General features: G+C 33.4%; 2 protein-coding genes across 2 annotated transcripts; both read right to left on the bottom strand.

The window, feature by feature from the left end:
- Positions 1-147: 147 nt before the first annotated feature.
- HELRODRAFT_182249 (hypothetical protein) lies at positions 148-1,759 on the bottom strand (the record flags this gene model as incomplete). Its single annotated transcript, XM_009032554.1, has 3 exons — positions 148-267; positions 525-1,437; positions 1,497-1,759. 3 exons carry the CDS (start codon positions 1,757-1,759, stop codon positions 148-150), a joined length of 1,296 nt encoding a protein of 431 aa, XP_009030802.1.
- Positions 1,760-7,436: 5,677 nt separating this feature from the next.
- On the bottom strand, positions 7,437-10,046 carry HELRODRAFT_182248 (hypothetical protein; the record flags this gene model as incomplete). Its single annotated transcript, XM_009032553.1, has 5 exons — positions 7,437-7,462; positions 7,737-7,848; positions 7,955-8,035; positions 9,549-9,685; positions 9,953-10,046. 5 exons carry the CDS (start codon positions 10,044-10,046, stop codon positions 7,437-7,439), a joined length of 450 nt encoding a protein of 149 aa, XP_009030801.1.
- Between the last annotated feature and the right edge of the window lie 6,802 nt (positions 10,047-16,848).

The following is a 16,848-nucleotide window of genomic DNA, read 5'->3' as shown; positions in this document are numbered from 1 at the left end:
GCATTTTGACAGCGGTCGTTGCAGCTGTGCCGAGGGTTTGTTGTTGTTGTTGCTGCTGCTGTTGTTGCGGTTTGTTTTGAGTTTTTTGTTGTTTGTTTTGATTTTGTTGCTGTTTGCTTTGCTTTAGTCGTTTCAAAATTTGTTGTTTTAGGTGTTGTTGTTGTTGCGTTGGAGCAGTTCTCGCGATATTTTTCGGCGCAATACTCTCGGCATGGGTATTCGTTCATGTTGTTGTTGTTGTTGTTTCTGTTTGTGTTGTTGTTGTTCCTGTTGTTGTGTTTTTTGTTGTTGTGGTTTTTGTTGCTGTTGTACGACTGTTTTTCTTTCTTCGTCATCATTTCCAATCCGGCATTTTTATTGGCATTATTATTGATAAAATATCGTTTCAGAACGCCGTATTCATAGCCGTCATCATCATCATCATCATCACCACCATCATCATCATCACCATCACCGTTATCATAATCAGGATCGTCGCTATAACGATGATGATAATGATGATCGTTTGATCTTGTGGCATGCACCTCAATGAAGTTAAACGACTGGACAATCTGGTGGGGGGAGGCATCGGCCACCAAGTCTTTGAAGAGGGTGAAATTGTAGTTATCGTGGTAATGGTGGTAGCGATTGTTGCTGTTGTTGTTTGTAGCTTTGTTGTTGCGTTTAATGCTGTTGTAAGTGTGTTTGATGTCATTTTTGTTGCTACCAAAAGACTTATTAGTTTTGTTGGGCTTGTTTATTTTGTTCTTATTGATGTTGTATTGTTTGTTGTTGTTGTTAATGTTGTTTATGGTGATGCTTTTGCTGTTGTTTATGATGTTATTTGTGTTGTTGAATTGTTTATCACGACGACTTCTTTTAGCGTAGTTAGTACTTGAGTTGTTAAGTTTGTTATAATTGTTGTTGTTGATTTGGTTGCTGTTGTTGTTGTTAATGTTATTGCTGTTGATACTATTGTTGATATTATTATTATCATTATTATTATTATTATTATTATTATTATTATTGGTGTTGTTGTTGTTGTTGTTGTTATTGTTGACGATGTTGGTGTTATAGTTGTTGGAGATTTTGTTGTCATTGACTTGTGTGTTTATTTTGTTGGGTTTGTCGTTATATTTGATATTACTATTTAAAACTTTTCTATTATTGTTACTGTTATTATTATTGTTATTGTTGTTATTGTTATTCGTGTTGGTGTTATTAGTAATGTGCTTAGCAGATTTATTAAAACTTTTATTGGCGATGGTTTTGTTGTTGTTGTTGTTGTTGTCGTTATTATTGTTGTTGTTGTTGTTGTTATTGTTGTTGTTGTTGTTATTATTATTATTGTTTCTGGCCTGGTTACTATTATGGTTATGATTAATGTTATTAATATTATTGTTGTTTTTGCTGCTGTTGTTGTTGCTGTTGTTGTGGCTGTGGGCATTGTGGTTGATGCTGTTGTGGTTGTTGTTGTTGTCGTAATGTTTGCAATTTTGTTTCTCTCTTGGCTGGACATATCTTCTCGTCCGAGTTTTTTCATCTTTCCATTGACGTCGTCACTGCCGGCTTTAATGTCAGTGTTAGTGGAGATGTTATTGATGTAACCTGCAGCATCTTCGTCGTCATCGCCATTCTCGTCGTCATTGTTGCTGCTAGCGTTGTTGATGTCAGTTTCATCACTGCCTCTCACATCACAATTGATGACGTCATCATCATTTTGATAATCATCATCGTGATCATCGTGATCATCGTGATCATCATCATCATTGTCGACCATGGGATCATGATATTGATCGCTATCATAACTTGTATCTGATAGTTGACGACGACGACGACGAAGTTGATGATGATGATGATACTGATGGGGATGGTGGTGGAGGTGATGATGGTTATCATCAGCCAGGAAGGCCTCTTGAAACCTCAGGACCCAGGCATATTGGAACAGGTCATGCTTCAATAGAACGAATGTGAAATCTGGTGAATGAGTGAGTGAGTAAGAGTTAGTGAGTGAAATCTGGTGAATGAGTGAGTAAGAGTGAGCTAGTGAAAATGAGTGAGTGAGTAAGTAAGAGTGAGTAAGTAAGAGTGAGTGAGTGAGGGAGTAAATGAATGAGTGAGTGAGTGAGTGAAAGATTGAGTGAAAGATCGAGTGTAGTTGAGATAGATATAAAGACGTGATGAATATATATACACACGTGTGTGCGTGTGTATATGTATATGTATGTGTGTGCGTGTAGCGCTCTTTTACGATTATTTAAAGCTGATATTTGCTTTTATTCTCGTTCACTTTTATAAATTCGAATGCGCTGGAAAATTAATTTATTCTGAGTAAAAAAGAAATTTAAAAAATACGAGCAAATTAACGTGTAAAAAAAATTTGTGGGCAGAATTTCAGCAAAAGAAAAAAAAACTCTTTAAGATTTAAATTGAAATAATAACTAGGCGAGCATACACGCCTACATGCATTCATTAAAGAAACGAAGATATATTCATGGAAACATACAAAGAGTTTAAAACACACAACGGGATACAAACATACATACAAACAAACATACACACGGACACACACATACAAATGAATATTTTTCTACTGTGCAACATAAGGCCACGCAAACAAATGCTCGCAAACAAAAAACCGCACGACTTATGACATGTCAGAAAAATTTGCATCCGAAATGCATACGTACGTTTGTATTCATTGATACATACACGCACACACATACATACATACACACACATACATACACACACACAAACATACATTTATTCACACACACATACATACGCACACATACATACATATTCATAAACACATACATAAATACACACACATATAAAATAGACTTGCATGCTAGCACGCAATCAAATGAACATAAAATTAAACTGCAAGAATGAAACCAACATTTATCGCTAGCAAGATACACCAGCACATATAACAACATGAAGATACAAAAATACCCAATGAAAAAATAAAAATACAACCTGAAAATAGCACTAGCGAATTTAAACAGACACAACAAACATTGGATGAAACCCACCATGCAAAAAACTAACAACAAATATTTCACAAAAATGTTCTCAAATTGAAAAAAATACAAACATGCTCACGTGCAGACAAAGAGATACAAAAACATGAAATCATGATAGACACCAAAAACCGTACATACACAACACACACAAAACCACACATGATCACAAACAAATACAACACACACGCAAGACCACGAACGCAAACACAGTCAACACATCTAGACAAACAGAAACGCAACTTTTTTCGCGCCATCTCGCGAGGCAGACGAGTGTTTGCGTTGTGTACATATAGAGATCCTCAGGAACGCATCCTTGGTCCCGGAAGTAGAAGGTCACGTGGTGCTTCCGGCTTCCTGGACATCCGGATTCCAGGCGGATTTCGTTTTCGTGTCCGTGGCATATTTGACGTTGTCTGAGCTGGTGGATAGATGGATGGAAAGATAAATGGATGGATGGATAAATGAACGGATGGATGAATGAATGGATGGATGGAAATGAATGAATGAATGAATGAATGGCTGGCTGAATGAATGAATGGATGGATGGATGGATGGATGGATGGATGGATGGATGGATGGATGGATGGATGGATGGATGGATGGATGGATGGATGGATGGATGGATGGATGGATGGATGAATGGATGGATGGACAATTAAATAAACGGAAGGATGAATAAATGGATGGATAGATAAATTAATAAATGCATGGATACATGGATGAACGAACGATTGAATAATGGAAGAACAAACGAATGAATAAATGTATGAATGAGTAGTTGAACACCAAAGTGAACAAATAAGAGGATTAATTAATAAAGGTTAGATGTTTCAAACTATTAAATGATTTAATAAATAAATAAATGAGTGAATGATTAACAATAAATTGACTGATGGATGCGAACTGAGTGCATGAGTGATTCAGTGCTCCGGGATTGCTTAATATCATTCTTCCTAATTAAATTCTTGCGATAAACTTCATTGTAAATATAATGATAGTTATATGAATAAAATTAGTGATAATAATTATAATTGTGGTAGTACTATTATTGTTATTATTATCGTCATCATAAACATTATTAAAAGTTGTAGCTATAGCAGTAGCAACAGTAGCAGCAGCAGCAGCAGCAGCAGCAGCAGCAGTAGTAGTAGTAGTAGTAGTAGCAGTAGTAATAAGCAGTGTTAGTGGCTGTAGAAAGAGTATAATTATGGTAGTATTAAAAAGCAATAACAACAATAACAGTAACAACAACAATAATAACAACATTCATAATAATAATAAATTATGTAACGCAAAAACAATAATTGCGAACGGTAATAAGAATTTTAAGAGGTACTAAAACACGTTGAACCCCGATTGTAAAATTTTTACGGCTTATGTGTGAATTTTTTCAAGTTCCGCCCGAAATCCTTATGGAGTGAGAATGACAACAACGAGGATGGTTAAGACGATGGTGGTGATGAGAAGCAGTGGCGGATCCAGAAGAAAGCCGGATTGCCTCCTCCCAACCAGACCACAAAAGAGGATCATAAGGAAGGTTCCGTGTTAGAGATAGCGAGGAAATGAACGGAAATTAGCGAAAAAAAGAAGTTATTAACTTGAGAATTTAAAAAAATATGGTTTTTAATTCTGACGATGATAATAATGACGATGATGACTAATAATGGCGGATAATATGATAAAGATGATGGTTATGATAATTATGATGACTGTTGAAAAGAGAATAATTCTGAGGTTTAATGACATTTCACTGGTGTCTTGGAGAGTTGAAGCACACGCACGCAAACGCACACGCGCACACACGCACGCACACACGAACAATCACACAATATGCAGAATAAACATACAAAACTGAAACGAACAACAAAAAATACGGTATAAGCATACAATGAAACAAAAAATATAAAAATTCACCCACATTACACACACCACACCACACTACACACACACACACACACACACACTCACAAGCATAGACAAACAAACACAAACATACAAAGAGACATACAAAACAAAACATTTACAGTATAGTTTTGTATACCATAGAGACTGGCTTGGTGACCTTGGCCTTTCTGCTTCATTTAAATTTACATTTTGTTACTTGTCAACTATCGCTCGGTCGGTTCTTTCAGAGTTTTTTTGCTCTTTAAATTTTTATTTATTTTTTTATGATTCATTTTTTATTTAATTTTTTCATTTGATATTTTAATTTTTGAAAATTTTACTATTTAATTATTTTTCAATGGCCAATTACTGATAATGTCTCACATACACACATACACACGCACATACACAGCTGTTTGTGGCGTTACTTTTTTCTAAGAGCAACTAATTACTCTAACTAATTACTGACCAGTAAAAGTAATCCAATAACCTTAACCAACCCATCAGTACTAAAAAATGACAAAGTGCTGATCAATGTTACTGTAAAAATAGTGATGAGATACTTTTGGAATATCTGATTACGTAAATATGGACTATTTCAGTTGACATACACAACTCTTGATAGCTTTGTTATTATTATTATTTTTATCATCATTATTATTATTATTATTATTATGTACTAGAAAATATCTCATACAACAGCAGCCGACTAACACTCATCTTCTTAGATGGGGTGAAATGAATAACCAACTTTACCCTCTCTGCAAAGCCAGCCAGACGAATAAACATGTCTTATCCAACTGTGGATCAATTTCAGCACTGACTCGCTACATTGGAAGACACAACAAGATTCTAGCGCTAGTTGTCAACTACAAAAACGACTGGAGTGGGTCATCTACGCTGGCATAGACGTTGAAGAAATACTACTCCCGATATCCGAGACAAACTTGGCCAAGTCGGAAGAGTATAAAATCAACAAATACAAAGACAAGCTCAAGGCCAACTTCAAAGACAATTTTAAACATTACAAAATAATTCTTAAAACATTTGAAATATTTCCAAAAGGGCTTTTTAATAAATTTAATTTACAATTAATTAACACAATATGGTCAGATTCGTTTGTAAATAAGTTGACAATATCTACTGTGAATTATTAAATCTATAACATTCTTTGCTGCTTTTAAACTTTTTCGTGCTTGCTCGAGGCAACGAGTAAAAAGTTTCATCAACATTAACTATCCATTTTGTTATTGTATAAATTTTAGTGATTATATTTTACTCACTGCATTATTAACTCATAGTAAATTTAATAACCATTAAATTTTAATGATTCTTTCTTTTAAATGTACGTTTTATTTCATGGTGCAAATAAAAGGCCATTCTCATTATTGTTATTATTTTATTGTTATTATTATTATTATTATTATTTGTGAATAAACATAATTATTTTTTTGCTATATTAAATTTTTGTTTCCTATGTAGGGCATTTTTGCTTGTGAACGATCCGTTGTCATGTAGACAATGCTTCCTAATATCAATTCTATTATGAAATACTTTTGGACATTCAATCAACATCAATCAATCAAACACTCACATGCACACACATCCATACAAACACATATACACACACACACAAACACACATACATACATACCTCCTAGCTTTTTGCTGAATAAACTCATTATTGAATACATACATACGTACGTATGTATGTACACATACATACATTTTCGCAGTTGGCTGTGTTCTGTGTGAGTCATCTGATTCTAAAAATATATCTGTTGTGGCTTTATTCGACAGGAGTGGAGCATTTGATTTCGTCGATCATGACGTTGGTCTAGGATTTGTTTAAATCCTACCTTAGTGGGAGTTCCCAGCAGCTGTTTTTTAATGACGTACTTTCTTCCAAGGAATATCTCAGGAATACGGTGTACCGCAGGAGTCCGTTCTTGGTCCTATTTTGTTTCTTCTGCACACTACGGATGTGTTTGAAATTATTGACAGATACGGTTTTAAGAGTTTTGCTTATGCAGGTGATATCCAGATTGTAGCAAAAACTGTGCCTGAGATACTTGGATCGATTGCAGGTCGACTCGCCAATCGGTGGTCCGACGCAGATGTTTGGATGGTGCAAAATTCAGATGAAACCTATCAAAACACAAACCTATCTGTTCAGCTCTTAATAGCATTTAATATATTGAAGTGCTTTTTTTAAACTGGCGCTATATAAATGTAACAACAATAATAATAATAGTACATACATACATGCATACATACATGCACAAAAACACATACACACAAACACATATACATTTAAATAGGTATATTTTATATATTTTTATATAAATGTATACATTTCCTAAACATTCAATTATATAATGACTATTTTTTCTTTCATTTATTTCATCATTTTTCGATCAATCAATCTCTAAAATGCTGAAAAATTATCTTTTAACCAATTTGTAAAAAAAATCCACTTAATTCTTTCATTTTAAAACTACATTCATTCATTCATTTAATTTATTTTTAATTCATTTTTTTTCACTCATCAAATATTCTTCCGACGCCTAGGAAATTATTGGATGTGGGAATGAGTTTTTTAAGTTTCACCGCTGCCAGCCAGCCCCGTTACATTTAAGTCTCAGAAAATTGATGCTGCTAAAAACAATTTCCTTTCATTCAGCATACACACACACATACGTACACACACACTCATGTACACACACACTCATTTACATACACAAACATGTACATACACACACATGTACGCACACATATACACACGTACACACACACACACACTAACACGCCAATAGATTGATGAAAGATTAATAAAACGACGTTTAGCGGGGAGTTTGTCGTTGGCGTGTGGTAGCCACAAAAATTGCTTGTTAAACGTCAGCGCGTCTAATAAAATGTGCATTTGCTGGATGTTATGACTGAGATTGCCTGACTGCATTTGTACGTGTGTGCGTGCGTGTCTATGTGTGTGTGTTGGTCTGTGTCTGTCGGTGCGTGCGTGTCTGTGTGCGTGTGTGTGTGTTTGCGCGTAACATTACGTGCGTGTTTATGCAGAGTGTGTGGTTGTGTTTGAGTCTGTGTGCTTTTTTTGCGTTCATGGCTGTGTAGTTCGTATTTTTCTGAGAGATATTTTTTGCGGCGTCGTGTGTGCGTGACATTGTTTATGTTGGTGTAGCTTTTGTTTTACTTTGCTGTCAATGTTCTTTGGTAATGAATTTGCTTTTTTTTCCATTTATTAGTTCTGGCGAATTCTCTGTCCGGATTTTAATAGCCGGTATTGTTGATGTTGTTAATTATGATTTGTAAAATTTTTCATGGTTTTGGTGATGCTGTTATTAAATATTTTTCATCGCAAAGAAATTATTACAAATGATTGGAAGATCACTATCCAAGCCATCTATCATCTATCAAGGCATGACGATACTGCTAGCATCATGAACATCATTTACGTCGTCACCATCATCGTCATCATCATCATCATCCTCATCACAAACTTTACCACCATAATCACCATCATCATCTTGATAATCACAGACTCAAACGTACCAAATCATCTTTTTCCAACACGAAAAAGTTGCGTGAAATCAGCCAGTATTATATAAACCGAAACAACTACCGCCACCGCCACTGCTGCTGCTACTACTACTACTACTACTACTACTACTACTACTACTACTACTACTGCTGCTACTACTACTACTACTATTACTACTACTACTGTTGCTAATATTACAATTGTTATTACGACTATTTTTATCTTTGTTACTTATATATGTAAAAAATTCTTCCAACATTTTACTTGAGAGTACCAATAAATATTTTTTTTACAACAAATAGCATACCACCCGCACACACACGCAAATACACACACGTACATTCGCACGCACACACGCACACAGACACACAGACACGCACATACACACGTGCGCACTAACGCATAAACAGTACACGCTCAGTTCGCCGCATGTAAATTTTCAAATCAAATAAAAATCCACATCATTAGTCAAGCCAATGTATGATTGAACGTGTGAATGAATGGACGATTGAATAAATGAATGAATGAGTGAATGAATGAATGAAGGAATAAATGAATGAATGAACGAAAGAATGATTAAAAAACGATTGAATGAATGAATTAATTAGATAATTAATTAAAAAAAAACAGATATAAACGTGAAAAGAAGAAGAACGAAGTTGGCACAAGTGAATGTAAACAAAAAATGAGCAAAAAAGAGGATCTTTATAAAATAAATAAAATACGAATGATAAAATTATATAAACAAAACATCTCAAAAACAAAGAAAGAGAGTCAGAAGGAGAGAGAGAGAAAGAAAAATAAATGTAATAAAAACTAGCATCAAAACAGAGAAAAAATAGAAAAAAAGAAGAAAAAGAAAAAAAGGTCATAAAAAGGAGAGATGAGAAATTAATTCGAGTGCTCGTTGGAAAGTTTTAATTGGTTGAGGCATGCATGTGGCGAGTGCATCTGCATACATTTCCGTGTGACGTCATTATTTCCATGATTGTTATGCCATCATCATCATCGTCGTCGTCATCATCATCACCATCATCAGGATATCAGCATCATTATCATCACAACGTTTTTCAGTTCAGTATCGTTACCATCGTAACCTTCGAAATTATCCATAACATGTACCAGCGTTTCTGTGACGGTTGTTTTGTCGTCATCACTGTCTTCGTCACAATCGCAGTGTCATTTTCATCATCTCTATTTATTGTTGATATCAAAAGACCATCAGCACCCTGATCTGATGATAATGCCATCATTATTAACAACGTTCTTATCATTGTTATCATTGTTCTAGTAAATTTTGTTCTCTCTGTTTCAGTTCACCTTTGTGGCTTTACAAAACGATGTAAAAATTACTTATTTTCGCTTGGTTTATTTAAAAAGTTTATCCATAATTTAGTTTAAAAAATTTTTTCATTTTGATTAACTGTTAATTAATTATTCTCTGCTTTGTATTTTTGCTTTCAAATTTTTTAAAGGATTCGTTTACTTGTTTTAATCCAACTTTCAGAATGTTTTGTGGTTTCTGTTGAGTTTGTGAATGTTTGTTTGTCTTTCAAGTCGTTCATCCATTTTACGTTCAACTGGTTTTTGTTCATTTTGTGTTTAACAACAATGAGACTAAATCAATCTTTTTGATTTTGTTCTGTCAACACTTCCAATTTCTTGTGTTGGGAGGTCCAACAAGTAGGGACCTCGAGCCTACCTGGTAATGTATTTTGCAGGGTGAAAAGATCGGAATGGCAAGAGAAGATGGAGTCGTTTCCATCAACATCATCACCATCGTTGAAGCTTCTGCGTTACGTCACATCATCATCATCATCATCATCACATGACGTCATCAACATCGTTGCATACAACAAAATCGCCATCATAGCTTCATAACAACCATCGCCATCATTATCAAGATTGCACTCCTCACCAGCGAGCGTCCTCATTGGACCATAGACCTCACGTGATCACGTGGGATTTCCGGAGGTGGCCATAAATAAAGATAGGGATGGATGTCTGATCATGGGAATAAAAAAAAACTATTAAACGTATATATGCATCTATATATATATATTATATATATAACTATACATATATATATATATATATGTGTGTGTGTTTGTGTGTGTTTGTGTGTGCATGAATATGATGTATACATATATATGTATTAATATTTGATAAAATCTACAAAATTTTTAGCTTTTGAAAGTTTACGGTTGAGCTTTTCAACACTAACAGTAATTATCCAGTTTATAAAAATTAATAAGAAAATCGTTGTTGTTCATGGTGAAGCGTGCTTATATAATATATGGGGATATTTCAAGGTTTTACAACTTTCTGTGTGTGCAAAGTGCTCTTAATCTGCTCTGTCCTGTCCATTTAATATATCTTCGTTCAGCTGTTCATTCTCTTTGCTTGTAATGTCTTTCAATAATATTTTTCTGGTCGGTGATGATGTTGCAATTCTTTGCTGCTTGCTAATTGCGGATTTTTTGGTCAATGAAGATATGTATGTATGTATGTATGTATGTATGTATGTATGTATGTATGCATGCATGTATGTATGTATGTATGTATGCATGCATGTATGTATGTATGTATTTATGTATGTATGTATGTATGTATGTATGTATGTATGTATGTATGTATGTATGTATGTATGTATGTATGTATGTATGTATGTATGTATGTATGTATATATGTATGTATGTATGTATGCATGCAGGTATGTGTGCATGCATGCATACTCTTCTTCAGATGATAGGATGATTAATGGACATGAGGATGGTAATATGCCGATATTGAATATCGAATATTTAAAGAGTCCAGCCTTTTATAAATTTACCGAGATGATATCGAGATGGAAAGATGATGATGGCGATGGTGATAAGGAGAGTGATGACGATTTTGTTGATGTTGTTGTTGTTGTTATTGATGTCGTTGATGTTGTTGTTGTTGATGTTGTTGCTAATGTTGTTGTTATTGTTTATTTTAATGTCAAACGTTGTTAATGATGATATGATATCGTTGTTGGCATTGCTGGCGTTTTTGTTGTTGTTTGTGTGTTGTTCCGGGATACTTCAATGTTGTTTCTGAATTCAATTGACCCCAGGAAAGCGCCATATAAATCATAAAATACAATACCATTTTTTAAAAATTTCATCATCATGAAGATGACGACGTAGTGATGACGTCATTTCTAATGATTTCCTTCAATGATGATGTTACTAAGGATGTTGTTGTTGATGTTATTAATGGTGTTGATGTTGTTAAAATGATGTTATGGTCGAGGTGGTAATGTTAAGTTGGCTGTAATGCTAATGACAACATTTATATAGATCGTTAATGTGGCGGGCATTGTATGAAAATGAAAAAATTGAAAATTTTCAAACTTAACATATTTATCATAATGATATAAACTGTCATATTCTACTATGTTTTGTGATTCATATATCGCTTCACGATCGTGGGTAGAATTTAGAAGCGTTAATATCGCCGTGAGCTGTTACCAAAAAATGTTGCTAAAAATTTTTTCAAATGCGACTACAAATTTCGAGAATTAAAATTTTTAATATAACAAATACATAATTCATTCTAAATGTCAGTAGATAAAATTAAAACATTGCTTTTGTCTATGTAAAGAAAACTGCAAGGAACGCCAAACAACTAAATGACTTTGATTGGAAGCTGGCAACTATCTCATGATGCCAGAGAGATGAAGGCAGGTTGGTCACCCTGTAATTTGTAATGTAGAGAGGGGTGGGGCTCAAAATTGGTCTGAAAAGTTTTTCAATTTAAAAAAAAATGTCAACCACATTAATTCACTAATTTTTTTTACAACAATGTTTTTGATTGGAATGGTGCAAAATTAAAAACTACTATTTATCAAGGATATCGTGGTTAATCAAATAAAAAGTCTTTAAGAGATCTAGAAACAAGCCGAATGAGTGTATTTTTGCCGTTGGGTTGTTTAGATAGCAAACGATGAACGTAGTCAAGTACGGCCAGTTCAGCTGAGTGTCCCGGTTGAAAACCGTACTGAATGTCACTGATAACCTAATCAATCTCAGAGAAAGAATAAATTCAGTCATGAATTATTTTTTTTATTAATTTCGATAGAGGCCATAGGAGAGAAATGAGTCTATAGTCAGTGATGTTCGCTTTACATTCTTTTTAAAAAAATCGGGTTTTAAAGCAAAGTTGATGATGGCGATAATGATGATGAGGATGATGATGATCCAAAACGATGATGATGATGATCCTAACGATGATGTGGATGATGATGATGATCCTAGTAATAAGACTTCTGACGATGGTGACGACGATGACGTCAGTGGTAGAGATGAAAAGACGAGCAATAAACAATGAAGCTCCTACCTAGCGATAACTATAATGATGATATACGGTGTAATTATGATGATGACGATATAAGACGATGATGATGATGATAATCTTAAGGATGATGATGATGTAACTGTTGATGGTGATGATGATGATGTAAATGTAGATAGTGATGATGATGCTCAATCAAGATAATGATGATGATGATGGTGGTGGTGGTGATGATGATGATGATGATGTAACTGTACATGGCGATGATGACGCTCAATCAAAATAATGATGACGATATGATGGGAACGATGATGATGATCTAGATACTGATGATGGTGATGTAGCTTTTGATGGTGATGATGATGGTGATGATGATGATGATAATGATGATGATAATGATGAGTGTAATAATGATGATTTATATGATGCCAATGATGGTGATGATGATGATAATGATGAGGAGAAGGATGATAACGATGATGATGGTGATAATGACGGTCACGATTATGATGATAATTTTGATGATACATTTACTTAGATACGAAAATGATATTGTATCCAATTATCCATTTTATTTACACGTAATTATACAAACAATAACACTCGGAAGCAGATTAATTCATCAGTACATTACTCTATATTTATGTATGTTCTGCTCATACACATGAACATACACATGAACATACACATGAACACAACTATCTATCCACACGCACACATACATACATGTGGGAATTAATGGATGCATGGTAACAAATAGGCTTAAATAGCATTAATCATAAATTACTATTTTACCGGTTGTCACTAGGCTGGAATTGGAAAATATAAACATTGAGTCTCTAAGACTTGGTGATTGTGACGTTGAATTTTGCACATCTGCACGCAACCTGGGATTTGTTTTTGATAGTAACACGTCTTTTAACATTTACACTAGAACAGTTTCGAAAGAATGCTCTGGACAGCTGCGTAGGCTTAGATTCATCGAACGATCTTTAAACAGACATACTTTTCAATGCCATGTGCAGTTGTTTATCCACTCAAATTTCACTATTGCAATAGTCTACATTACCACTAGACCTGTCGGGTTTGCTATTTGTACCTGACACAAACTTGGCTATTTGTCGTAGGATGGTTTCCCTAATGGGTCCTGCTGTCTGGAATGGTTTGCCTAGGGACCTTCGTGATCTTGCGTTGTCAGTTATTTAATTTTGTAGAGAGCTGGAGGCGCTTTTTAAGGGCGCTTACAAATACGCTAATAATAAAAGTACAATAGTAATATAATATAATAATTATAATAATAATATTATAATATAATTATTATAATAAAAAATTTAAAAAGCAACGTACATACAGGCATGATAATGGTATTGACGAGGATGTTTATGACGGTGATGATGATGATGATATTGATGATGGTGATGATACTGATGGTGGTACTGATGATGACGATCTCGATGGTGATTCTCACTCTAATCTCCGGACAGCCCATTGCAATAACTTATTGTATTCCTCTTCCTCTTGTCTGTTCATCATAAAAATTTGAATTTCTCCCTCTTCCCCCTCCCCTCTCCTTTTTTCTCTCTCTTCTACCTACTCTTTTTTCTTATAATGATTCAAACTTTTTGTTTAAGAGGTTTTAATTTTAATAATAATATTTTATTTGCAATCGTTATTTAATCTACGCATTTTTTAAGTTCATTTATAAAAATTTCGTTCGTTCTTATACTGCATTTTATTTTTATTATTATTTCAATTATTTATTTTTTGACTTTTTGATTTTATTTTTCATAACAGGAAGGGGATAAAAGATGGCCGGCTTAAGGCGAAGACGAGAAAGAAATAATAAAATAAAAACCAAAAACTTCGAGTAGATGTTTTTTTTTCATCCTAACACGAAAACAAGGCACATAAGAGTCTGGTATTTTTGAAAGTGTTGTTAATAATAATAATAATAATAATAATAATAATAATAATAATAATAATAATAATAATAATAATTAGATGTAGAATAAAAATAATATATAAATATATAAAATATAATTATTAATAATGGCAATAAATAAATAAAAGAATAAATGAAAGTTGAAAACAGCTAAAAAATTCAATCGAAATAATATCAGAGAGTTACGCTGATTCGACAAAAAGTGTTTTTAAAGATAAAATTAATTCATTTCAGCCAGTTGGAAAGAGGAAAACAATTTTGAAAAAACTTATGAAAAATAGAGGACATGTAAGACGGAAAGGAAGAAAGAGAAAAATGTAAGAAAGAGAGAGAGAGAGAGAGAAAGAGAGAGAGAAAGAGAGAGAAAAGACAAAAATAAGATGGGAGAAAAGAGTAAGGAATGAAAGAAGAAAAGAGAGAACCTAAAAAGAAAACGTGAATAAGAGATAGTGAAAGGGAAAACGAATGAGTTAGAGAGCGTAAAAGAAAAAAATTAAAAGAAAGAGATTAGGTGAAGAGTATGAGAGAAAAAAAAATAGATAAAAGTAAGGAATAAAGAAAAAAGGGATGAAAACAATAAGATGGCGAGTTAAAGGAATAAAGCATGGATAAAAAAAAGCAAAAAACAGCTAAAAAATTCAAGACCAAGACAGAGAGAAAGTGTAAGAAAGATAGAGAAAGAGAGAGAGAAAAAGAGAGAGGAGGGTCAGGAATAGAAAAATTGCAATCAGGCGGACAAAAGTTGTAGCTACGCCATTGAGTTCAGGCCTATAACTTATTCCATTCCATTCCAGCTGAGCAAAAAACATGGAAGAAATATTTTTAATCACAATTAATAAAGAATGTGATTTATTGAAAATTTTATTCATTCAGCATGAAAAAAAACTTCAGTCCAGTTTTACTTATCAAATAAATTGACTGTTGTTGATGATGCTTGTGCTAGTGATTAATGTAGCTGCTGAAACTGAAGTTGTTGTTTTTAATGTAATTTTTTATTTTAAGATGTAGTAGGGGTAGTAGTAGTAAATAGTAGTAGTAGTAATAATAAGTAATACTACTACTACTACTACAATACTAATACTATTAAGTAATAGTATTAGTAGTAGTAGTAATAATAAGTAATACTACTACTACTACTACTACTACTACAATACTAATACTATTAAGTAATAGTATTAGTAGTAGTAGTAATAGTTGTTGTTGATGTTGCGGTTTCGAATAAAATTGTACCAGTCTAAGTTTAATTGGCTTGTTAGTTTTACCGTTGTATCTTTATGGCTAGTTTTCTTTTTCATATTTTATTTGAAAAAAGCCCATAAAAGTAAAGAAATGTTTGTAGCAGTGCCTTGCCTTAACTAAAAAGGACCATGTTAACAGAAAAAAAATAAAAAAATAAAAATGCTGTTGTTACTGTCGTTGTTGTTACTATTGTTGTTGTTGTTGTTATTATTATTGTTGTTGTTGCTGTAGTTGTTGTTGCTGTAGTAGTTGTTGCTTTTAGCACAATCCGTCTTTTTGTGATTGTTTTTGTTTATTATGCTTTTGTTGTTAGTAATATATAGTATAATATATATATAATAATTTAAGAAGGGGATGAACAATAATTAAAACAAGTAACAACCACTTAAGATTTAATGATCAGTTTTATGAATATTATTATTAACATTATTATTTTATTATTGTTAAGGTTTTTTGGAATAGCTAAAGTTTATTGGAAGTTTTTCCAGATTGTACGCTTCATACAACATACGCACGCACACGCTTCGTACAACATACGCACGTACGCACGCACGCACACACACACACACACACATACACAACATACACACTCAATGAAAAATTATCGAAATTTTTAAAAGACCTCCAAAGAATAAATTGATCAAATTTTTTTTCTTTGAATTTTAAATTTTACAAAACTCCAACAAAGCAGACAAAATTGCTCACTAAAGCACTTCAATTTATCTCCATGTAAGTCAGTCTAGAGTTGGATTCAAATGGCGCCATCTATAACCTAGCATCAGAGTATTAAAATTTAATTAATTAAGTCATAATGTAATTAGGTAACGAATGCGACTTTCGGTAATGAAATTTCAAACAAATATGTCTCAATTTTTCGTGGGATTGCATTTTTGTGT

The sequence above is a fragment of the Helobdella robusta genome, assembly GCF_000326865.2.
Source record: "Helobdella robusta unplaced genomic scaffold HELROscaffold_83, whole genome shotgun sequence".
NCBI classification, from domain to species: domain Eukaryota; kingdom Metazoa; phylum Annelida; class Clitellata; order Rhynchobdellida; family Glossiphoniidae; genus Helobdella; species Helobdella robusta.
This window is presented reverse-complemented; position numbering and strand designations above follow the sequence as displayed.